General features: G+C 36.5%; 2 protein-coding genes across 3 annotated transcripts; one reads left to right on the top strand and one right to left on the bottom strand.

Moving 5' to 3' along the window:
• Positions 1-1,517: 1,517 nt before the first annotated feature.
• twr (signal peptidase complex catalytic subunit SEC11 homolog C twr) lies at positions 1,518-9,095 on the bottom strand. Its single transcript, XM_045727909.2, has 5 exons — positions 8,936-9,095; positions 6,794-6,903; positions 6,272-6,421; positions 5,949-6,126; positions 1,518-5,603 (listed from the first exon to the last, which is right to left on the bottom strand). The coding sequence occupies exons 1-5, from the start codon at positions 8,984-8,986 to the stop codon at positions 5,553-5,555; spliced, it is 540 nt and encodes a 179-aa protein (XP_045583865.1). The 5' UTR covers positions 8,987-9,095; the 3' UTR covers positions 1,518-5,552.
• Positions 9,096-9,379: 284 nt separating this feature from the next.
• Sil1 (Sil1 nucleotide exchange factor) lies at positions 9,380-26,211 on the top strand. Of its 2 annotated transcripts, none has more exons than XM_045727896.2 (8): positions 9,380-9,650; positions 10,880-11,122; positions 11,424-11,713; positions 12,487-12,715; positions 13,513-13,685; positions 15,866-16,018; positions 20,583-20,807; positions 22,465-26,211. In XM_045727896.2, the coding sequence occupies exons 2-8, from the start codon at positions 10,906-10,908 to the stop codon at positions 22,684-22,686; spliced, it is 1,509 nt and encodes a 502-aa protein (XP_045583852.1). In that variant the 5' UTR covers positions 9,380-9,650; positions 10,880-10,905; the 3' UTR covers positions 22,687-26,211. The 2 variants fall into 2 exon arrangements, with proteins under 2 accessions (XP_045583852.1, XP_045583844.1); XM_045727888.2 differs by having other exon boundaries at positions 9,381-9,657.
• Positions 26,212-26,684: the final 473 nt, after the last annotated feature.

The following is a 26,684-nucleotide window of genomic DNA, read 5'->3' as shown; positions in this document are numbered from 1 at the left end:
GAGCTCTGTAATTTTTGGCTATCGGTTCTCATCTCTCCAAATTCCGTGTTCAAAAAGTCCCACGATGATTCAATTTTTAGACTCCACCACTTGATCTCCCTATACATACAAGTTTTACTTTTAAACTTGTCTGCTGTTCCTTTGATAATCTACCATCACCCTCCCCACGTTAGTTTAGTTTTGAAAATTTGTTAATATAAATACGACTTGATAATGGTCCAAGACGAACCGAAACGTTATCCTTTCTTCATCTTCTGATGTGTGGTTTGGTCATCACATCTTCAACCATGTTATTGTGCCTTATGATCTGCAAAACTTATCAAGACACCTAATTCAAAAGGTAAGTGACATGATTTTGACCACATTGGCCTAACAAGTTTTGTCTACACAGTTATAGAACAAATGATCGTGTGCTGTCCTCTTTTTTTCAAAATCATTGCCCCTTTTCATCCCAATTTGGCCTATTACTGATGCCTTTTTGGATATAGAGTTGCAGCTGCATTACTGGCACCAGGACTTGTTAATGTCCACAATACTACTATTACAAATTGTTTATGTCTGTCTGCAATGTCACATCATGATATCAATTGGGTGCATATCTTGAGGTTATCTCGAGGTGATTTCGGGGTTTAGCGTACCCGCAGCCCAGTCCTCCTTTTTGATTCCCCCCCACCCACCCTCCCAGGAAGCAGCCCGTAGCAGCAGTTTCTCCCAGGTACCTACTTACTGGTAGGTGAACAGGGGCATCATGGGTGAACGAAACTTTTTGCCCATTTGTCTCTGCCTCCACCGGGGATTGAACCCGGAACCTCAGGACTACGAATCTGAAGCACTGTCCACTCAGCTGTCAGGCGCCCTGAAATGTCGTCGGGGCGGGGCGTGCAGTCATATTTGAATAAGAATAATTTAATGTTTGTTTTTGTTGCACATAATGCAGTAACTAAGTAGCTAATTTCATGTCATGTGTGGTGTTGCAAGGCTTCAAGTGACAGATCCTAGAATCTGTATGATGACGTGCTGTCAAATGTCTCAATTCAAGTACATCAACATTGATTGGCATATTTCTGTCCCTTACATTGTCATCCTGGTGATTTTAATGTGATGTGCATGGAGCTGAGCTATTTCTTCTGATAATTACCTTCAAGGGGCCTAAAACAAATGCTGAAAGCATTTCAAGGGAAACCCAGCAGGTGTACAGAACCTTCCAGTTTATGGTTCTTGGAAGCAGTATGATTGGCTCATTTTACCCAGATAAACTTACTTTCTTGATGAGAGATGCTTCTGTTCAGAACAGATATCTTTTAAAGAGTAATAAATCTGCTAAAGCAAAAAAACAATGAATTAGAACACTGGGGAAATCATTCTTAAACTACAAGGGTTTTACTCCATTTAGGTCCCACTAGATTATAGTAAACAAATGAATAATTAAATGAAATGACAATTGATACAGCAGATCAATTTTAAACCGTACATATCTGTTCTATGATATATTTGTAAAATGATAGGAAAATAACACAAAATTTTATAAAATTCTTATTCAAATGATGGAATGAAGATGTCACACACTGGTTGTACAGACACAAAGCAACAACAGGCAATCAAGAGTAAGAAAATGCTGCTCATCACCCATCTCGCCAAGAAAACTCACAGGCTTTAAAAAATATTTTATCCACACATGACAGCATTCCCTTAACCTCTGCATGCTTTCACTTCCCATTGACAACAATACATCTAGCAATTCAAAGACTAAAATGTATAGGCTATTACAAGAATTACTGTAAGGTTTCTGTAAGAACTGTTTTCCCAGCCAAATAAATGAGAAAACAAAACTTAGAACACCTCTCTAAGGCTCGAGATTTTTGTGGACGAGTCACATATATAAATGATCCTAAAGTGTACCATCATTCCATATCAAAAAGATGAAATCCTAAAGAAGTGTAATACTGTGTTATGCACTTAGTATAAAAGATACTGGTCATCAAAATTATGTCACATTATTACAAACGTTTCAAGTGATTCTATCAAAATTTTGCCGTTCATTTAAAATTTGCGTTATATAATTTCAATGGGGGGGAACAATTTTATTTTAAAGTACTTTATGCAATCTGGTATAATATTGCAGCCCAGCCTACACCACGACCACATTAATACAGGTTTGAGTCCCATGAGGATAGAGCACCTGATTGCTGAAGTTAGCCACTAATAAGGGATTTAAGCTTTGTGAGCAATATGTACAAGTCTTCCATTCTGGGCCCAGCTATAAACTGAACAACTATCTTAAACAAATGTGGCAGCAAATAATGTCTCATACTGTCATTTTATCAGCACCACTCTTCTGGTGATTCTTAATTCAACAATTAAATAAATATGCCTTTTAACCTTGGCAGTAAGTTTCAAAATGTTTTCTGCTATTTTATCTTCAACTAGAATTCCAATGCAATAATTAAAGGCATAATCAATTTACAAATACAGTACGTGCTCCAATAACAACATATATAGTTCAAATGTATTTGCCAAAATTTACATTAATAATACATACAACTAGAGCAAGATGTATATATTTATTTTACAAAATCATTAACACTGAGGAAACTTACAAAAGTATGAAATAGAGACTAATAACTTAATCTATAAAGAATACCCTATGTAGAATAGATGAATAACCAGTAGATATTCACTTAGAAATTCACAACAGTTCACGAAGTTACAATATGGTATGAAATGTAGATTTTATATGTATATACAGAATACAGTGTTCACTATTTTTTTAATGTAGTATGTACTGCACCTATGTTACTGCTCTGAAAGGACTTGCTGGTTAATCAGCATGAAAACACCTCCAGCATACTGCAAAAAATATATATTATGTATATATATATATTACAAATAACAATGCTAATTATGACCTGCATACACTTGAGGAAAGTTTGAGATCCAATGAAAGCCAAGAATATACTTGTGCCTCTCAAGACAGCATGCTTCCTATCACCATTGCAACTTTTGAGTGTAAAGAAAATTGGCCATTTTTTTGTTATTTAGTGCTGTAAGATGGTATTTTAAATTTAGGAATGACCAATGTTTACAGATTAAAAACCAATTGCTTTCCTCCAATCAAGCCTATTCATGGCATCCAACTTGCATTTTGAGGAATAAGACTTCACTATAGAGCTATGATGTTCCACCTACTTTCATAATCACAAATTTCCATTATGAAATAAATAAAATTACATAAATGCTTCCATTAGTCAACATTTATGCAACATACAGTACAGTAGGACTAAGGTGAAGTAAGTAATTCATAAATGCTTCTCTTCCACTACTCAACAAGACTATCTCATTGGCCTGTACATCTTTTATTGAAAGACTAATCATTTTAAATACCTATAGATTACTGTACTTACCCCTAATAAAATCCTTTGTATAAATTATGTTATTTGAAAAACTCGGGTGTCCATCCCAATTTCCAACCTTCGCCTATTTAAATGTGGTTCAACTTGGTCAGCCACCTAATTTTTGTCTGATCCTTTATTGTTTTTGAATCTGCCATGGCCATTAAAAATTGCATCCCCTTACACAATTTAATTTTATTCAAAATAAAAATACATATCCTGCCACCATGTTTTAAAAGAATGTGGGCAATGTTTCTGGTATTAATTCAAACAGTAAACTAAGGAGAAACATGTTGAAATTTGAAGCGTGTTGTGTGCACAATTATTTTTTACAATTTGAAGGCTAATGATAAGATCTTTCTTTGACTATTATGTTCAAAGTAAGTGATGCAAAACTACTGCAGAAGCGGAAAGTTGACGAGGTTGAGTGATAAGAGGCAGACAAGAAATGAACAAGCACTTGGAAGCTACAGTATTTTGAAGTTCAGAAAGAAGAGCTTATACTCCAGTATCCAGAATGATAACTCTTTAGTTTATAATTTTCAAGGATTAAAGGTGTGTTCAAAATATCAAAACATTTAATAGGCAGGTAGAGCTGGAAATGGACCCTCGGCATCTTGGGCTTAACCCCAAATTTCCACCTCCATACTTGACTACACATTCTAAATTTCCTGTGGAGGAACATTTGGACTCCTTGGTAAGTACACTTATTCTGTTCTGTACAATTTAATTCACTGTGTACCTGTACAATATTGTCTTATTTAGTGAACCAGTATTAGGAGGTATTTATGGATAAACAAATACATCTGAATGCTTTTACAATCAATTCAATTTATAATTCAATCTTGAAATGGTTGGAAACTGGGATTGTCACTATCACACTCTAAGAGTAATTAGACAAATATGAAAAGTTCACTATTTAAAAACTGTCATGGATTGGGAAGAAGTCTGCTTGTATGCTGCTTAAAGTAATATTTTCTAATTGCCATGGAAATCATGGATCACTAACTTCCAAATTATAAAATTGGATTTTTTCATAACATCAGACAGTACCATTTAATGTAATACCCCAAATGCACAATATTTAAAAAACACCATCACCTCAAATTCATGTGTATGTAAATTACTCCTTAAAATTATACCAAATCACCTGAGCATCAGAATTCATTGATAAAGGACACCTTTTACTTTTGATTTCCTTATAACTACAGAAATGAAGTTACACAAGCAACAATTCAAAATTCCAAACTTAAAAAATTAGTTCATAACAATACAAAAAATATGAGGCGAAGTCATCTACTGTGGCAACATTTTATGCAATTAAATTTTGCCTTTACAATACACTGTGATGCAGAAACTATGATTACACTTGTCAAATTTTAGAAATGTAAATCAAATTTCATACCGAATTTTAGTAGTATGGGACAATTTAATATTCAACCTGGGTAAATGTCTGAAATGGTACTCTTGGTCTGATACCAATTGTGCCAAGTTAGGTGATTTCCATTTTTTAGGGGGGAAGATGCCATCACATTATTAATTCTTTATTGAAACCAATACATCTTGCTAAGGTCTGTAAATATGAGGGAGTGAGAGAATGGACATGTATACAAACATGCATGCATGCCTATGCAGATGTAAATATATATTAACAATCAGTCACATGTGAAGCATTCAAATATTGTCATCCACATTTACATACCCCCCTCCCCCCCCCACGCACACAAGAATGCATGCATGCATAGGCAAACTTACATAAAGACATCATGCTTTAGGGGCATGTATCTATTTTGCACTCTGTACACAATGACTCTCATATCAGTTGTCATTATTTATAGCTTTATGCTTTAGTACATCTGCTAAGCCATCACTGCTCACTTCTTTGTTTGGCTGTAATTTAATAAAAAATCACAAAATACATATACATTATTATATATTATTTCAAGCATCTGTCCTGCCACAGCAACTGACAAATACATTTTTCTAGGAAGTCAAAACTAAATTCTGCAGATCCCACTCCAATTTTTATTAAACAAGTGCTTTTCCATCTCAAATCACACCTTAGGTCTTTACAAATACATCTGCCATCTGAATATGATGCTAATGATATTTTTCCAATGAAACCTTTTAATCATCTTTGCATTGCAAGATTTGTCACCATCTTCACTCTCGATGTATAAGTACAAATACACCTAAACCAGCTAATACAGCATACTGAAAGGAAAAATAATTTTTTATAGAAACTGAGTGAAGCCAATTTACCTTTATACCAAAATATGAGGTCCAAAGTGGATATCAATAGACATGTGAACTTCAAACTAATGTAAGAGGTTACCATTTCATATACTAATTTCAGTAACAAAACCTCAAATATGAGAAACCATTAATGTCATTTATTTTGTAAATATATTCAACAAAATTAATAACGAACCATTAAATTATAATGTAGCCGACAAGTAACTGCTATGGAAAGTCACTATATTATACAAAGCAAATTTGTTTTACTGTACCTTTAAGCAAGCCAGCAGTTAATATAATTAAACAAAATTAATACCTCACCTTAAACTTTGGATAATCATTCATGATGATGGTAACTATGCCGATGAATGGCACATATCCCCGCGCTCGTCCCACAACATCTTTCCGATTTAACCATGCTTGTCCATTAGCATACAGGCCACGGTCGTCTACATTATTGTTGTCACCCTTTGTTAAGAACTTCACAGTTCCATCCTCTCTGCAAGCATTAACATTAAAGATTATTTATGATTAATAATAACAAACACTTCTGCAGTTATTTCCTACAAATAGTAGCATGTGGTCAAACTACTGTATATGAACTACATTCTATATTTCAATGGTAGAAATGACAAATAACATACTTCTCATGGACCTTCATGACACGGTGAACAATTGGAATATCTCGTCCTTCAACCTTGAAGACGACAATCTCTCCAGCACGGATGGGTTCATGGTCATAGTTAGTGAGGAAAAGGAGGTCACCACGATGAAATGCTGGCTCCATGCTCCCACTGATGTACATAACGCAATTATAAGCATAGTACAGTATACAAAACTATGCTGTATTACATTATTTTAAATCTACTACCATGCATTTTTTTCAAAATTTATCATACTATATTACCTTAATAAGGGTATCCTGGTATGAAATGTCAGTTAAAATACAATACAGTATACAGTACTATATCTGAAAGCTGTTTATGACATACTGAATGTCATAGGCAAGAAATAATTATGAGAGGTTATCCCCCAAACATTAGCACATACTGTAGACAATATACAGTAAGTATTTGGAGGCAGTGTTAATGTACAATTCTGATTGCTAGCCTATTAAATACTAGTAGAAAGTTTTCCACTGACATGTTTAAGTGATAAAAGCATACCTGAGTACCACTACGATGGGACTTTCACTGCCTGTCACAACCATCAATCCCTTCCAAATCATAAGCGCTGATGAAACTATCATAGCAAAGTTCAGCACTTGGTAGAAGAGCTGAAAAGAAAAAGGGCCAATACATGTAAGAGTACATTATTTTAGTACTGTATAAACAAGTAAATGATGTAGAATATTAAAAAACTGTACATTATCTATATAGAAATATTAATAACTATGATGGCTGATTGTGTATATAAATAAGGGTAAAAAATAAATACAAAGTGCACAATGTGGTTGTGAATTAAATATTACTCATAGCAAGTTATTTAAGGACATCCTCTAATAATCCCCCCAAAAGTGCACTTGTTTTCTTTTACTATTCAAAGTAGTCAGTGTACAAATGGATATGAAAACTAGCTTCTTCACAACTCTTCATTATTCATAATTAGAATGTGTGTGAACTCCATCTTTATCGTGGCAGGTGTAACTTTTGAATGCATTACTAATAGCTTTCTTTGCTATAATCATATAGTACTGTTGCTTGGTTATAATTTCCTTTATGAACCTTATAGCAAATAGTACTGTTGCTTGGTTATAATTTCCTTTATGAACCTTATAGCAAATAATAAAGTGTTGAAGTTAGTGCTTTTGCTGGCCATGTCTGATGAAATAAAGGATTGTGTTTGACCTTCCATAACAGCAATGTTTGCAATGATAGTCATATAGTTATGTTGGGTCAGGTAGGTACTGGCACCAGTTAGGTTATTCAATGTATGCATTGTATATACTGCATGCACAAGTGATTTTTTTGTTATAACCCTCTATTTTATACCTTGTGGAGAGGATGGGGGGAGGACCTGCTGCATGGGTGACAGCTTCTCCTCCGTATCAACCTACCCAGGATTTGCGCCCTTGAGCGACCGACAACCGGAGTGCAACTCCATAGTCTCCTGAGACTGATGGATGCCTATTATTACGTACAATATTTTGGAATTAGTAACGGCTAACCATCTATTCCTCCAATGGTTGTGGACTGCATTATGAAGTAGAAATCTGAATAAATTATTTGTTTTGGAGATGAGGCAAGATCAAATGCTTCCTTAGTACTAGTGTCTAAGACCATTGAAGGTAAGGTAAGGTAATTATTAGAACAAAATGCTAAGCCAGTATGACTATGTAGACAAGATCATTTGAGGTAACACCAATAGAGCTGGAAACTAAGCTAATTTTTAGTCTTATATATATGGTAAAAATGAGGAATAGCAAATGTTGGATTTTGATTACCACGGGATGACTTCTCATGGCTCCTAGTCACTTAACCCTTGGCTAGAAGCCATGAGAACACAGTCGGCCACAATAACAAAAAAAATTTGGCACAAGCAATGGGGCGCCGGTGGCTGTGTGGACAGCACGCTAGACACGTAATCCTGTGGCCTGTGTTCGATTCCCTGTGCCGGCGAGAAACAAAATTGGGCAGAGTTTCTTTCACCCCGATGTCCCTGTTACGTAGCAGTAAACAGGTACCTGGGAGTTAAGACAGCTGTTACAGGCTGCTTCCTGGGGGGATGAACTAGGTGAATACATGAGAAATAACTTCTGTTGTTGTACACTTGTATTTACAGTGTAATGAACTACAGTACTTGAATGTAAAACTGAACGTTATCAAGGTTAGGAGCACTGAAGGAAACTACTGCATCTCTCGGGTAACCAATGTCAGCAAACCCAATCCAGGGAACAACACACATGCCCCTAATCTTTGGGTGTTTCTATAAACTGGCCATCAATATGGGCTGGTCGTGTGCCACGTGTGCCATACAACTTTCCTAACTGACCATGTGATAAATGTGCCATAAAACAACGTGTCCAGATGAACGTGTGGCAGATGTGACATATGACAACGTGCCCAGCTGAACGTGTGGCAGATATGCCATAAGACAATGTGCCCCGCTGACCCTGTGGCAAATGTGCCATATGGTAACGTGCCTAGCTGACCATGTGACAGATGTACCATAAAACAACGTGTCCAGCTGACCGTGTGGCAGAAGTGCCATATGACAACGTGTCCAGCCAGCCAAGGCACCCCACACACACACCACCTCCACACACACCTACTCACTCCTCTCTCTCCCCCCATACACACCACACCCACCTGACGTATGTTCATTCGTCTCAAATCATCTAGAAAATCAAAGGAAAACATTTTGAAGGCGTAATAGTGGACAATCTGTGGAAGGTGAGCGGCCCGGCGTTCCCAGACGATGTTTACGGTGATGTGATGGTGTCTTCCCCTTCACCCCCCTCCTAGCCCCATCACCCCATTACTCACCGAACACTAAATACAAAAAATAAACTCATCACTTATAATGGATAAACTTTAGGGTAGCTTCTGAAAATTAGTGGAGAATGTAATGAATAAGGAGATAGAAAACTAAATTTATTAACGCATCTTTGCTCCCTGGTCTTAGTTATTGCTAATTAATGACATTGGCTGAAGTTTTGTAAATAATATAATGTGATGATGAAGACAGTGGTAGTTATTGTTGAGGATAATGTGAGTGTGGGAGTAGTGTGAGGGTGATGTATTAGGCTCGTTGTTAGAGCAACAAGAGTGACGTGTGAGGCGAGGGTTGGCCCCGGCCACACTCACACACCCTCACTACTCTCCTCTCTCACCCTTACCTCGCCACTACACTCCTCTCCTCTGTCTCCTCACCCGTCACGTCACTGTGGGAGACTTTCCTGAAGCTGTAGTGTTTTCTGGCCCTGGGAAAATATATAAAAGTGTCAATCAAGTTGTAAAACAAGACTCTTTCACTTCATCTTGACACAAGTGAAGGGGAACCACGAGGCACACGTCACGACAGGTACCTTGTAAGTTATTATTTTCGCTGACTTGTGGCTAAACCGAAGAATTACAGTAAATATCATAACTTTATGTTGATAGTTTGTGTTCCTCCAACCTGGGGCGTGCATTCCTCTCCCCTCCTGCTATATAGTCTTAATGGCTTGGTGCTTTCCCCAGATAGTTCCCTTCCCTTCCTCTTCCCCTTCTCTGGCAGATGGTCATATTCTCCCCCCCCCCCATTCTTCATCTCAGGTGGGCATATATTTTCCCCCTTCCCTTCTTGGTGGGGTGTTGAATCCCCCTTTCTTCTCGGGCGACACCCAACCACTTGGGGTGGACGGTCTCGCTTCATGCAGGTCGGCGTTTAATCCCCGACCGTCCAAGTGGTTGGGCACCATTCCTTCCACCCTTGTGCAGTGGTAAAACACTCGCCCAGAACTTTGCGACTGCTTTGCCCTGGGTTCGTATCCTGGCCGGGGAGGATTGACTGGGTGCCAGTCCTTAACTGTAACCTCTGTTCACCAGCAGTGAATGGGTACCTGGTTGTTAAACGATTTGGCGAGTCGCATTCCGGGAGAAATTAGGATTAAGGACTTGCCTGAAACACTGTGTGCTAGTTGCCTTACAAGAATGTAAGAATTGTATATATATGTAACTAAAATAAGTCCCATCTCAAATCCTTATCCTGGTCCCTTCCAAGTGCTATATAGTCGTAATGGTTTGGCACTTTCTCCTGATGTTTCCCTTCCCCTTGTTGGACGACCGTTTACTTTTTCCCCCTTCTCCACAGGTAGGTGTTCATTTCCCACTAGCTCCTGAGGGACGCAATCATTTTGCCCTCACCTTCTCCCCAGACAGGCGTTCGTTCCGCCATCGCCTCCTCCCCAGGCAGGCGTTCAGCCCGCCTTCTCCCCAACCTTTCTTATCCTGATACCTACCAAGTTCTATATTGTCGTAGTGGTTTGGCACTTTGTCCTGATAGTTTCCTTTCCCCTTCCCCCTCCTTCTCAGAAAGGATTTCAGTCTCCTCTCCATTTTACAGTTTTGCTGTTTAGATTCAGCTACTTGGAACAAAAAGTTCCAAGTAGCATGGGCTATGGTGAGCCTGTAGTAGACTTGCCTGGCACAGGAGCAGGGCCACAGTTTTACTAACAATGGGCTGCTTATGTGTAATATATGAAGCAACAGTATTTCTTAACACAATACCATACTCACTCATAACTGAAATCCATTTTTAATTCATTACAGTATATAACATCATTGAACGTGCAAAAATGAAGTGGATACTAGGAATACTACTGACAGTGGTGGTGGTGGTGTTGCTGATAGCAGATGCACGAAGTCAAGACAGTCAGGTGGCTGTTGTTGATACAGACGATGATCAGGACCAGGAGAGTGAAGTAACTGTTGAAGACTATACTCAGTCAAAAAAACCTGTTGATATAAGCAAAGTTTTCATTCCTACTAAAGAGTGGCAAGTTATAAAACCAGGTAAGTTTTTTAAGGTAGGCTTTGATTTCCACAGATTGCTTTCTATCGTGTTTCTACTAATAGGTAAACTCCGTTACATCCACATAGACCTATTATATTCATATATGCATCATACTTGTAAAACCCAGACAATAATTTTTAAAATCTTCATATGATAACTGCAGTACCCTGTAAATCAACAATTGATGATAACAGCTCTCTAAGGGTTAAAATCCAAGTTCTTTCACTAAAGACAAAGATTTTGGGCATTAAGTAATTCAGTATTTGAATTTTTAATGTTAATGCATTATTGTATTTACAGATCATGTGGTACTACCAGGTCTTCACTTTCGGATAAATCTTGAAACAGGATTAAAAGAGGCAAAGCTCATGGATGATGACGACGGGTCAGAGTATCAAGAGTCTGTGGAGCGACTGCACAAGACCGGACACATGGCAGTAACTGAGGTGGTGGTCTCCCCTGACACTCCCAAACCCCAGGACTTAAATGTTAAAGATAAAATTAAGGAAAGTAAGAGAGCTGAATTGATGAGGGAGAATATAATTGAAGCTCTTAAAAATATTAAAAGTGATGAGAGTTTGACCTCAGAGGTGAGTGTTCATATTTTGTTATAATGCAGAATCTACTTTGGTAAGTTATTATTTTTTATAATTATCTATAGTTTATAAAATGATTTGCTATATTTTCTATCATTTGTTATTATATTAGTCTCGGTTGTACAGTACAGTGCCTCCTTACTGAGGTATGATTACAAGCCATGAAAGTTAATTTTCTCATATTTTATGACAGCTTTCTTTAGTTAGGTTAAATCTATGCCCTCTTGTTCTTGAAGTTTCAGGCCTTGGTAATTCTTCCCTATAAATTTTGTAGATTCCTGTTACTATTTTATACGTAGTGATCATATTGCCTCTTTCTGCTCCCACTGCACTGCTCTCACAGGGCAGCAGGAGCAGTGTAAGGACTATGAGAGAGAAAATAAAATGGTAGAATGAATGGGGTGATGCCATATAAATCTAGCAATTGTCAACTGCAGGAATAAAATGATAACATGGTATTGAATTGACTAATTGCTAGTATTTGAACTATGGACAGGAACCAAGCCAAATAAAGTAGTTCTTGTTTTACCCCCATTGTGCATGAACTTCAACTTATTTTTGAAAACCATAAGGTTGTATGTGGCCCTTAGTAATTGATAATATACAGTAGTACTATTCTGTACATTCAGAAACTATGCAGGTTTTAATCGATTAGTAAAGTGTGTGCTTCATTATCTTCCCTAGATTATAGATGACCCTTTATATTTTCAAAATTGTTCTAGGAAATAACATTTTTAATAATCAGTATACACATTTGTTTTCTGTAGGAGCTTAAGGAGGAAACAACAAAAAAACGGGAAAAGTTTCGTTCATACAAAGAACTAAAGAAAGACTTTGATGAATTGAATCTCACAATGGAAACTGATTTTGAAATAATATCAAGATTAATGGAACAGTACAGCAAAGCTGCAACTGATGATGATCGCATTACCATTCTTGAAGATTTAGAATACCTTGTTCATCAGTTAGATAATGCTGTTAACTTTGTTGACATGGGTAAGTTGTATGACCATTTACTTACTCTGGTGTCGAACATAACTGTAATAGTTATTATTAACATTTTATATAAAGGAACATTTGTATCTATTTCTAAGATGTCGCTAGCTGCTTGATCGTTGATTCCAAACAAATTATATTGTAACCACTGAATAATGTATTATTCTTTAATTTTTTTTTTTAAATCTACTTATAGTAATTAAAACATTCATAAATGTATGCCATGCCACCCATGAGTTAGCACAAAATTAGATTTTGTTCACGTTCTTGTGAATTGCTGTTTGTTGCTTTGTGTTATAAATTATTTCTCGATGGATAACTTGCAGACTTTAAAGTCTGATAAAGTTTTTCATACAAGTAGGTTTTTTTTATGAATTAAGAATGCTTGATGATAAACTTATTGAAAGCATCACAAGCAAATTTATTATAAAATTTGTAATTTAAAAATTTATTTTATCCCTCCATTATCCTGAATTAAAATATTTGCATTTTTAACTGTGTACTATGGTGTATAGTGAAAATTTTTCTTGAAAGCAACAAATTGGCAGCAGTATTTGATGAACTGCATTTACTTGTTGTATGCCATGTTGTATGCCATAGGCCTTATGGGCTATGTTAAAAAGCATTGTATTAACAGGAGGTATATTTTACCAGGATTTAAATTCAATGTTCAGGAGAATATTTTCCTAGTAATGTTGTATATCATAAACTATATTAATACCAATAGTAATATTTATAGTTCTACATTTAATTTTTTTAAAATTAATCTTATATGGTACTTTTGTTCTCGATTACAGGCGGTCTTAAACAGATTGTAGTAACTGCAATAAATTCCACCAGTGACTCTGTAAAGCAGAATGCACTCCATCTGTTGGGATCAGCAGTTCAAAGTAATCCAAAGGTTCAAATAGCTGCTGTGGAAGCTGGTTTAGTGCAGACACTAATCCGCACCGTGGCATATGATTCACAGGTCAGGTCTGTTTCGTATATTTTATATATGTGTACATTTTGTGTATTTTATATTTATACTGCTGTATATACAAAATATAAAATATATTTTATATATATTCAGTACAATATAACATATACTAAATATAAAATATATTTCGTATACAGTAATGTATACTGATGCCATTTTTTTTTTTTGCATTTTATAAATATTATGCCTAAATTAGGCTTGTAGTATACTTTTTTGAGCTAATATTCTTAACAGCTTTGTTTTAGTAGGTTACACAGATTAATTTTTTTAACCTAAACTGGGTAATGAGAATACTGTACTCCCCATAATTTCATATGATCTCCATAATTCAGATTCCTGTAACCTGAATCTCAAAGTAATCCATCTGAATTCGTGTTTTGTTGCGACCCATTTTGATCTTTGCGCCCAGATGGGAATGCGGATTAAAAGGTTATACCAAAGGAGAAGCTTTAATAAATTAGTTGGTTCATTTTTGGATGTTCCCAGTACTGTACCGTAAAAAGTTGGTTAACTTGAATGGAGGGTGGGCCCCAAGTGATTTAAAGTAAAGAGTATAATTGATGAGCAGTGTGATTTTTTTTACTTTTAATTTAGTTAACCATGTGCATATATGGGGCATTTAAAGTATATTCATATGCAGATGAAAAGTCACAATAACGTGGCTGAAAAATGTTGACCAAACCACATACAAGAAATTGGAGACGACGACGACGTTTCAGTCCGTCCTGGACACAATCGACTTGATAACGGTTCAGGATGGACCAAAACTTCTTTTCTCTTAAATTTCTAGTGTGCGGGTTTGGTCAACAGTATATTCATACATTTAAACTGGAAAAACTTGAAAGATTTTCAGACAAAAAAAGTTATTTATAAGCACTGTAATGTTGAGGTTACAGGGTTAAATTATATATCTAGTTATGCTCTTCATAACTAGGGCAGGGCAGGGCACGGCACCTGTGATGTATGGCCACATTGCTGATTTAAATGTGCTCTTCCCCCCCCCCCCCTCCCTTCCCCATTTCATTAATATTGTACCTGTATAATTATACTGTAATAACTTCATCAAGCACTCCATTATCTGGATACTCAATTGACCAATTCCAATACATCTCAATACAAATGCATGCTGTTGAAACATGTATAAGATTACATCCTCTGAACCAATGGAAAGATCTTGGTTATTAAACAGTGCAAGCATTTCTCTTTCTGCTTTATTGTATTGAGGAAAGAAGTTCTAGCTTGTTTTACTAAATGGTATCTGCATACATGAATAATGTCAATGCTCAATATTTACTGAAAATTCTGGTGCAATTTGTTTTCATTGTTTACTACATATATTGGGGATTAGTTCATTCACTTAAAAAGCTTTACAGTTTTGTTGTTGCACATTTGTTACAATAAACAGCAAAATAAGTATTGAAATAAAGTAAAAATTGGGCTAAAAATGCACAATATTTTCTTAACTGGTATTTCGGTTTTCTAACTGTTGGGCGGTGGTGATCTTTTAATTAAAATGAAGACACTGTGCAGCCACTTGCTACCAGGTGCAGGCAAGTACAGTAGTGGTGAAAATACTGTAGTAGAGATCTTTCAGGTCACTGATAATACACTACTGTAAAGTCCTGGCTATGTACTGTATGTACTGTACTCTACATAAAAACTGAATGTAATGAAAAAACTTTGAAGAAAATTGGCACTGCTGAAGAGATTAACGAGCGACCCACAGAGAAGTTAACTCTGAAATTTCCTGAACCAAACCAGAGAACGTTTCCTCACAAACAAAACATTCATTCGCCGATGTAGCATCATATTTAACTGACAACCTTATCCTTATATATTTATGGCTGAAAAGTGGCATGAGGGTTGAATAATTGTGTAATATTTTATGAATAGAGGAAGGGAAGATCTTTAGGACACTGTCCCCCCCTTTTTCCAATATCAAGTTTATGGCCCTATGCAAATATGTGCTTTGCTAGATGTTTTTCTAGAAACGCCTTCCTTGTTCAGAGTGCAAGTTCACTCTGCTGTAATTGGCCTCTTTAGTTCCTATGAGCATTACCATGTCAAAATGAATGCCAACATCTTTATCGATTCATTTTAGAGAAATTCAGATCGTGATGACTGATTATATTGAATATACACCAGCCAAAATAAATTAACTACATTTGCAGGAAGGAGTTGCACGAAAGGCTTTGTTTGCACTATCATGCTTGGTGAGAGGGTTTCCTCATGGACAACAAGTACTGGTACAACATGGGGGGCTGGAAGTGTTACGCAAGGTGTTTGACCGAAGAGATTTTCGAAGTTTGCCTCTCCAGCTTAAGGTCAGTTTTTTTTGTTCCAGATTATATAAAAAAGTAAGATTGTTCATACATTAATGAACGTGCAAAATGTTCTTATCACCTTCAATGTAATTAGACCATTTGCATTATTTATTGTACATTGAGAAATATTTCAAATGTGTTATAGTATTTATTGTAATAAAAATATTTACAGAAAAGCAATAATCAAAATTTACTTAACACTTTCGCGCTCTCGGCGCTCAAAAAAAAAACAATACCCCAGATGCTTTCGGCACTTCGCGCGCCTACGCGGTAAGACCGAAAAAGTGTACACTCTTTTGACTGTCCTGACAATAATTGAAGGCGCACGTATTTAAATTTGGTATCGCTGTGTTCGCAATGAAATTGTCTATAAGAGCATACCTATAAAATGCCACCCAAGCATAAGGAGTATCAACACCAAATAAAAAACTATGCAGATCACTCGCCGAGAGCGCCAAACAGCAACAAAATGTTTCCACTCTCTTAATGGTTGCGAAGCCTACAGTTGTCCTACATCGCTAATTTTGGTATCATTGGAATCTCAATAAAATTATCTACACGGACATATGCATATGAATGTTTAATATAGGTAATTGCCCACCCGCAAGAGTGTGTGAAGTGGAGAGTAGTTAGCCGCGAGCGCACTGGCGAAAACACGGGGGGGAAATCATGCTTGGAAAGTTTATACATTTATACGTTTCCTGACCCTACTTTTCTATGTACGTATTTCTTTTTTATACCAATGTGTTCGCAATAAAATTTTCTATAAGATGAAATGTATAACAATTGTACAAAGCATGTGTAAGAGAAGCGCCAAATATAGAACCACGTCGCTCAGTATGCGTTCGCGGCAGAAACGAACGCATTGTTTTCGTTCGTTTGATGTTTGTCATGTTTATACTTGTTGAAACATTTTATAATTTGTATGACAGTGATCGCAGTAAAATTCCCTACACAGACATATACATAACACATACAAATATTTCCCACGTGTTGGATATATCAACGGCTAAAGGGAACCCACTGCCACACGCCCGCCACACCCAGAGACACACCCCCAAACATACCTTGTGTTTTTTTTTTTTTACTCATAGAAGTTTGTGATATAATATTCATTCTGGTACCAAAAAATTTGCAGATAAATTCTCTACAAAACGTATATAATATAACTTCTTATAGATGATAAAAAATTCCAAATAGGTGTACTTACCCTGTCTATGTTGATTGAAGATCAACAGTTGAGCATTTTTTCTTCACTCCACCATCTTCAGGCTTCTGATCCTGAAGTTGCTCATCTGATGTTTCTTAGGTGGAGTGAAGCTGTTGCCGGTGGTTATTTTTTCTCCACCCAAAATATCTTTCTTCGGTGGTACCTTGTGTAGCAAGGCGCAGCACACAGTGCCACATCACAAGTTTTACATCCATATATCACGTCCCTCCTTTTGCCAGACTTGAAACAAACACGGCATCTTCTTTTTTCAGCCAAGTGCACGAGTTCATGCGTCAACTTGTAGTTGAGACGTTGTTCTGAATCTATAATTCTTCTATTTCTTGGATGCACTGGAGTAATAGTGATCTTCTTGGTCCATTTGTGAGTTTTTCTTGCAAACTCATAATATTTGACCATTTGATCAAAATGATCAACACCTTTCATGAACTTATTGTAATCCACTATGGCCTTTGGTTTGTTCATTTTCACAATTTCTACTCCAGTTCTCCTGTCACGTTTACGAACGCGTTTCCTGCGCTGTGCTTGAGTAGTGTCGGCATTGTGGATATTGGTGATGACAGAGACGGGGCGCTTGTCCTTCCAAACTATAACATGATTTCTATTTCCATGAAAACTCCATGAATGAAACTCCATGAAAACTATTACATGGAGAAAAATCTGAGAGTATCCCCATCCATTTCGGTTAGAAAATGGAATTTATAGAAATATTTTTTCGATGGACTACAAAAGTAGGCTATTATGCGGAATCGTAAGAAAAAACGGCAACGAGTCATCTCTAATCTAAAGCGCGAAAGTGTTAAGTTGTTGCCATTAAATTTAATTTAGCATTATTAGATGTAACATCTATATGAAATACTTATGTAAATTTGCAGTGTTTAATGAGTAGTTAATAATTTCATATCAAACATCAGACCTTGCACAACCCCTCAGATTTGGTAGAATTCCTGTAGACCAAAATTTAGGAGGGAAAATTATTATCTAAGAATTTTAAGAGGGATCAGGGTGTAGGGCAGCAACAAATAATTTTAGTTTACATTGCATAGACCATTAGATTGAATGAGCAGAGTTTCTTTCACCCTGATGTCTATGTTCACCTAGCAGTAAATAGGTACCTTTGGAGTTGCTTCTACGGGCTGTTTCCTGGGGATGTGTGTGCGTGTGTTTGAGAGAAATATATGTAGTAGACATAATAGAGGATTGGCAAGAGGAATTTATGGTTGAAATAAAATTAATAAATACAGCCACACAAACTTTTGCCAAGGCATGAGCAGGGGGTTGGGGGGAGGGGAGTTACAAGAAAAAAAACAACCTGTGTACCCCTACTCCCTCCTACATGTAGGGGGGCGGTACTTGTAATGTAGTGCAGTTTCTATTGATAAGTGTGTTACCACTGCACCACGAGGGACTGCTTTCTAGACAAGTTATTCTTAACCTTGCTAATGGGTAAGGGGTAATGATATTTTCTGAAAGTATGACATAATGTTGAGGTAAACAAGGAAACAAAACATTGTACTTTGAAGAAGGGGTCAATGTATTGAGTTTTATACATTTTTGTTTTACATTAGACTTTCTGGAGAAACTTACTACAAAGCTGTAGTGCTGAAATGATGGTGAATGAGAGACTCAATTTGTTAGTGTATTAATAATTTATCACCTTCACGCCCTCCACGAAATGGACTGGACGTACCCCCAGGTGCGCTCGACGTTTTCGGGTGACCGAGAGGCAACACTGAAAAGTGCATACTGTTTTCGCTGTCCTGACCTTAATTTTCGATGTACAGATTTCATTTTTGTACCAATGTGTTCGCAATGGAATGATCTATAAGAACATATAAGAACATATGTATATGTCACCAAAGCATGATTTAAATCACACAAAAAGCTAAAGAACTACATCGATCACTAGCCGTGAGCTCCAAACAGCGACGAAATGTTTCTATTCTTTACAGGGTTGTCAACTCCACACTTGTCCTACAGCGTTAAATTTGGTATCACTGTGATCGCAGTTAAATTCCCTACACGGACATATGCATATATAAATGTAGAATCATGATCGGGGCCCACACCAAGAGTGTGTGAAGTGGGCGATTACACTCGCTGTGGCAACAATACAATAGTCTTTCCACTAAGTTACAATACAATGCCGTTCTCCCAAATAGGCCATGTGCCTATTAGAGAAAACGGAAATTTAATGGCAAACATTTTCATACTATCCCCAAGTCGATCGAATAAGAATTGGATTTTATACACTTACCAGTACTCACTTTCCCTCTGAAGGGGGAAGTGAGTACTGAGTACTGCTCAGTACTCACTTTCCCCTTCAGAGCAGAGGAGATTGCTGAAATAGAGGGAATACAGAGAATATATACAGCACGCATAGACGCGATAAAGCACCTAAATTATTGGGATTGTCTCAAAGGCCTCCAAATGTACTCACTAGAAAGAAGACGAGAGAGATATCAAATAATATACACCTGGAAGATACTGGAGGGCCAAGTACCAAATCTACACAGCAAAATAACAACATACTGGAGTGAACGATATGGAAGAAAATGCAGAATAGAACCAGTGAAGAGCAGGGGTGCCATAGGCACAATCGGAGAACACTGTATAAACATCAGAGGTCCCCGGTTGTTCAACACCCTCCCAGCAAGCATAAGAAATATTGACGGAACAACCGTGGACATTTTCAAGAGGAAACTAGATTTATTTCTCCAAGGAGTGCCGGACCAACCGGGCTGTGGTGGGTATGTGGCCCTGCGGGCCGCTCCAAGCAACAGCCTAGTGGACCAAACACTCTCAAGTCAAGCCTGGCCTCGGGCCGGGCTTGGGGAGTAGAAGAACTCCCAGAACCCCATCAACCAGGTATTAACCAGGTATACAAATATTTTTTAATCGCACGTAAATTTACGACGCTACAGCAACTAGTAGTCAAAATACCGGTATTTACGCGTCGTTTATTTACGACCCAGGTGCGCTGAAGTGTAAACCAAATTCTTTTAAATGTAACCTATATCCTTTCTCAAGGTACTGTATACAATATTCTGAAAAAGATCCAAGGAGCTTGCACTTATAAATCTGACAGAGCACCTCGCTTGGTGTCCATCATTAGACATCATGATTGTGCTGCCAAGGGGTGTTGACGTTTTAGAAGATTGCTCAATTATCCTGACTTGGGAACTGTGGGCAGGGTTCTGCAGAATCACTATCCCTACTGTAACCATCACAAGGTCGTTTGTGCTTATATGAATTAAGGAGCTTAGTATTGCTTCTTTCTAATAACAGAATAATATAATAATAGACTTTCTAATGGAAAAATATTAATCTCTTTAGGTGGTGTCTCTTCTTCATGACCTTTTAGTGGAGCGAGAGGAAGCGGAAGGTGAAAGACGGCAACAACTTATCCGATTCAACATAAATGAACAACTTGCCACAGGAGGGTGGTGTCCCGCTGTATCTTCATTATTAGCTGCCGCTTCTTTTGACCGAAGGGACCGGCGATATGATATGGGTGCAGCTTTAAGGAATGAGTTGCCGTTGAGACCAGATCATGATACAGTAAGTCAGAAATGAAGTGCATTATGTATTGCATTAAAAAAAAGATTGAAAAAAAGAGTGGGTTAATAGCAAATTATGAATAAATGGGGCAAGGAGTTGTATGGTGATACAGTGCACTGATCAAATTGTTAGGATCGTACTGAAATTGTTCGATATGAAAGTTTGATACGTGTAGCTACATTTGCTCTTGATCACCATATTATTATTATTATTATTATTATTATTATTATTATTATTATGGATATTGCTCTGTTGTTGTATTCTTGTATCATATTGGAGTACATGTAAGTTGGTTTAGATTCCCCAGTCCATAGTTTGTATCAAAACCAATGTTCCATTGTAGGACCATTGTGAACTGTAATGCCCTAATTATTATGCAAGACCCATTCAATATCCATTTTTATGCCTTTATATCATTTACACAGTGCAGTTGTTCCGAACCATATGTACTATACAATGTTATGCATTCTTTTAATGCAAGAATGGCATATTTAAGGGTACAATATATATTTTCACAATGTTTCCCCACACCATGTCACTCCAATTGTCCATGTAGTCCCAATTGTAAAATTAATGAAGGTTTTTAAACCCAATACCCCTCACACTACCCTGAAGAGTTTTTCCTTCAACATTTTCATTAGAATTCACAATCTACAATTATTTTTATGAGCGGTTCAAAATCTCCAGATGTTGGATTATCGTTTATTTTCCCCAATACAACTCTTATGTGCTTCCTTTCCTCAAACACGTACTGCATTTTAACAGTAAAACTTACAGTAGTTTCTAATGTTCTATGAAGCTAATTTTTTGAGTCTATACCCATTTGTTATTGTTGTCAATTCTAATGGTTCTAGAGTATTTTAATTTATGGAATCTAATGTTTAACAGATACAAGACTGAATAAACTTTGCTGGTACCCAGTCATTTTGGTGTTGAATCAAATAACCTGGCTAAATAACGAACCTCTGGTCCCTTGACCTTCCTACTGAATTAGACCAGTGGATGGGGGAGATTTTCATTATCTAGTTGCATCAAACATCCACCAATAGCTATGCCAGTTGCCAGGGTACTTATTATGTATCTCGTCTCCCAAAATACCATCATCTATTCATATTTATCCCCTGGCTCTAAATGTTATGTGCAATTGTTGAAAATGCACCTGGCTAGCTACAGCTTTGTAATAAATGTTATTGCATAACTCCTTGGTCCTTATATCAAAAATAGAAAATGGGAACCTCTGAGGGAAAATGGGAACTATATATTGACTATACAAGTTAATCTCATGAGTACTTTGTGGAATGGAAATGTGCCCTTTACTGTTAAATTGGCAATGTGGTGCTTAGGTGTACATCTAGTAGACTGTCCCACACTTCAGGATTATCAGAATCGCCCTCTTCTCTCCCCCCTCCCCCTCCCTAACTGTCCCTTTACACCAAATGTCTTGATAAAATCCTTAGTGAATACAATTAATTTAATATAGGTTAGCTTACATTGTTCTACTATTGTAAAGATTTTCAGTTTTTTCACACATTTGTGATTGGCATTGTGATGTACAGTGCTGTATAGCCATACTGGCTTGGTTTTTTTTTCTACTTCTTTGCAGTTGTCTGCTTTTAAAGAAATGAGCTTGTAATAATATTTTGCATTACCATTACAGGTGGACAAAGTGATAGCAGCTATGGGCAGCATGGTAAATGTCTGCCGCTACCAATTTTACGAAGCTCTGCCTCTGCTGAGACATCTGGCTCATACATATGATGATTTGGCATACAAGGAACAGTTTCAGGACAATGATGATGGAGGTCATGCTTTGTTCAGGAGTCTTGCTGACATGATCCAGAGACTTGTGAAGAACATTGGCCAACGAAGTGAACTATGAGCTCAAGTTATTCGTAAATATTGTTAGTACAAAATTTGCCAGAATTTTTTTATGTAATTCATGGCTGTAATGTAGTCCCTCTAGTCATGTTAAATTAATTAAGCACCGAGGCCTACCTTCCTTGCCTAATTTGTAGTATCTTAAAGATCATCATAACATAACAGCAATTAGTTCATGGTTAGAAAAAGAAATTTTATATTATATATATATATATATATATATATATATATATAATTGTGTGTGTGTGTGTGTAAATCACGAAAAATAAACACAGGATTAAAAATGTGACAGTGTCAGACCACGGAGGAAAATTGAAACAGGAATTTCCTTAAGTACTTTCGTATATTAATACATCTTCAGAAGGAGTACTCCTTGACTCCTTCTGAAGATGTATTAATATACGAAAGTATTTAAGGAAATTCCTGTTTAAATTTTCCTCTGTGGTCTGACAGTCATATATATAATAATTTATATATTTATAATGCAGGTATAATATATATATTATAATAAATAATTTCATTAATTTCATTGACCTGGGCAATAGGAGCCTCGAACACCTGACCTCCAGTACTATCAACAGTCTCTATCAACTGTTTAACAGTCAGTCAGAATATGCACACTTTTGCTAAAGACATATATTGGTGAAACTATTGTACTAAATTAGTCAGTTTCATATGGCAAAGAGTAAAGAATTCATAATTAAACAGCAGTAATAATTTACTAATTTACTGCTGACATAAAAAGAAAATGATCAGAATTTCAGTACAGAACAGTTTTTGAATTAGGAGTAATTTAGAGAAATTGTGGGGGTAAAGTTTATCATCCTTCATGCAGCTGGATTCCCTATTTATCAATCTTCTGGATTTTTCTGGTTACCACTTTCACTTAACAATGCAGGTAGTCCATTGGTGAGGTTTGTGCAGCCTGGTAATTTGCAGGGATGTTCTAGTTCGCATGTAACACCTTCATTACTATTTTGGGTTCTTGAAGGTTAATGTTCAAATGTTGTCCATCAAGACTCGCTTGAGGATGGTTGTATGATCATAATCTTGATGTGTGATACCTGGCTTGAAGCTGCATTTGAAAAGGCTAGTCTCCCTTTAGAACAAACTTTTGTAGTGCAGCTCATTAGTGTGGGCATTTGGTATTTAACAGTTTTGGATACACTATTTAATCATTAAAACAGATCTAAATATATTCCCAGTGACATGCCATTGGCAAGCCATTGACAAGAATTTGTTGAATCATTCTTGTGCTCCTAAAACACTACGTCTTATGAACTGTAAAAGCACTGTGGTGTAACCAGTGAAGGCATTAGGCCCAGTATCTTGGTGAATTTGCCGACCATTATGTTTCACATTTAAAACATACAGAATAGGGAATATCACTGGCAAAGCTAATACATAACATCAATCTAGAAAGCAAACATAAGTCTTGCTTCTACAACATGCAGTAGGTGTAGTAACAAGTTTTGATTTTGTGTAAAGTCTTATTTGTAAATATGTAACTCCTCTTCATCAAGCAAATAAAGTTGTTTGTGAAGGAAATGATCAACCTGTTAAATATTGAGAGCTGGTTCAATGTACTGAAGAAAGGCATTTAACCCTTAATTATATATATCCATTTTGTTTCACAGATTTGTCCAAAAAGGAAACTAGTCTGTGCATCAGTGAATCATTTGTCCCTCATAATGGAGTTTAACTTGGAAGTAAAACAGCAAAATTTTCATTCATTAGGTAATAATGTAAAAGTAGTGAATGCACCTAAACATGCACAACTAGGCCCATAGGTAAGGCAGATACTAATTCCTGAAGTCCAACACGTCTAGAGTTCCTTGTTCACCTCGGTTACCCAGTACATCAGCTCAAGTTGTCAAGCCCCAGCTCCTTATCCTTGTACTGTTTAGTGAATATGGGTATATTGTTAAACTTGTGGTCAGAAAAGTCAACCATTTTACAGCAATATCCTAGATACAAGAGTAATGAATCAAGTGGTTAACTTCCCCGAGAACTACCAAGGTTTGTTTCAAAGCCTGTAGGATTCATAAGCTGCCATATTTATGATTTTTGTATTGCTATAAAGCTATCCATAGAGATAGCTTTATAAAATAAAAAAGTGGTATTTCCACCCAAAGTGATAATATTATGGGGGGGGTGGCTCGTGAACTACTTTTCTTAACTATTTATGTGCAGTATATTTTTTTAATGTAATTTTCTCCATATAGTTGAGTAGGGATCTCATGCCAATACACTGTGGCATCATGTTGCAGGAACACAATTGTATAATTTGTAAAACCACTAAGCAAGTTTTAAAAACCAAACTTGACTTGTTAATTAAGTGTAGTAATGCCAAAGTTGAGAAGTCTTCATGTTGTATATTACAACAATGTAACAAATGTCACTAAACTGGATATTTCAGGTGTACAGGGCTTGTCATGTTCGACTTTATGGTGTTAACAATCTTGAAAATTAATTCATTTTTTCCCGAGTTAACATTGTACAGCAAGCCTACTGTCTCATTACTATCCTGAAATGTTATTACATTACAATAAATCAACCCGTACATTGCTACCTCTCAATGCATGATAAATGTTAATATTCATACACAGCCTTATTGATGTTCGTCTTTATGAAGCTACATCTTGGTGTGGAATAGTAAGGTGACAAACCTGTAGTTTTTGTATAACTTTACTCACAGTTGTTTACACTTGCATCACAGTTGTTCATGTGTCTTTTATATAACTGACCAAATACATTGAAACTTAGCCTTAAACTAACTCGTGTTCTGAAACACTGAAACTTGTAAACCTATTTGCTAATCATTGTTAATGTTTGTTCAGTACTACCTTACCAATGTTGTTATAATAATTTGTATACAGTGTACATGCATCATCAAGAATTTGACATCACTCTAGTAACAGTAGGTTGGTTGGGTCCCAAGAATAATGGGCAACAACGGATGTCTACAGAGAATGTGTTCTGTGATAACCTTTACAGTGTGTAAGGGCTCAGTTTGCGTTCAATACATGTACTGTCTAATTTTGTTTTCATTGGATGCAAGATGGTTTAAAAGTGTAACTATATGGTCTTCTTTAAATGTGTACATTGTACAGTAAGACATTTTTCCCTAAGTGATTCCCAATTTGCTGCTCTATTACTAATTAAAAACACTAGAAATGCTACCAAACCACCTACTGAATCTAGAGGGGACTGAAGGAAAATGATTACAAATCATAAGAAATGTTAAGCTCATTTAATTTTTTTTTTGCTGACTAATGCATTGTTAGGCTAGGTTTGGTTTGATTATTAAACTGAATAATTACTATTATAGTAGCAAACAAGCCCTTGTAGTGCACTTTTATTTAGCTTGAAAATGAAATTTAAATTTGTCTAGATGTGCTTGTGAAGGAAACATTTTGTTTATACCCAAAATTTAATGGCTGTGTATCAAACTAATACATGTAGACACGAAAAGCTTAAATACTGTAGTCTATTAATTAAATTAATAAATTTTTGGCCTATGCCATTCATGTGTTTTAAATCTCAAATGTAGAATAATTAGAACATGAATATAATTGATGCAGACGACGAGTCAATAACATTGCTGAAGATATGACAATTAAAAACACACGTCAGAAGATGGAGAAACGATGTTTCGGTCCGTCCTGGACAAGCTCAAACAAGACCTGATAATGGTCCAGAACGGACTGAAACGTTGTCGTTTCTCCATCTTCTGATGTGTGGTTGGATCAACAATTATAATGGATATTTGGTAAGTTTATCAAATATGACAAAAAGTTTTGACAAGACTCAAATTTAACTAAATAGCGTTTGGTAAGATGCATACCTCTGCCAAGTGCAACACAACCTGCGACATCTCCTATTTTCATCCCTTATTTAAACCATTTATGTTTTCTGACCGTCCCTCACCGTCGCTTGTCCCTCGATAAAATTCTTGGTGAATCGGATAATTTTGATATTGTTCGCCTTGTGCATTTC

Source organism: Procambarus clarkii, chromosome 10 (genome assembly GCF_040958095.1).
Source record: "Procambarus clarkii isolate CNS0578487 chromosome 10, FALCON_Pclarkii_2.0, whole genome shotgun sequence".
NCBI classification, from domain to species: Eukaryota; Metazoa; Arthropoda; class Malacostraca; order Decapoda; family Cambaridae; genus Procambarus; species Procambarus clarkii.
The sequence above is the reverse complement of the archived record's forward strand: the minus strand, read 5'-3'. Positions and strand labels throughout refer to the sequence as shown.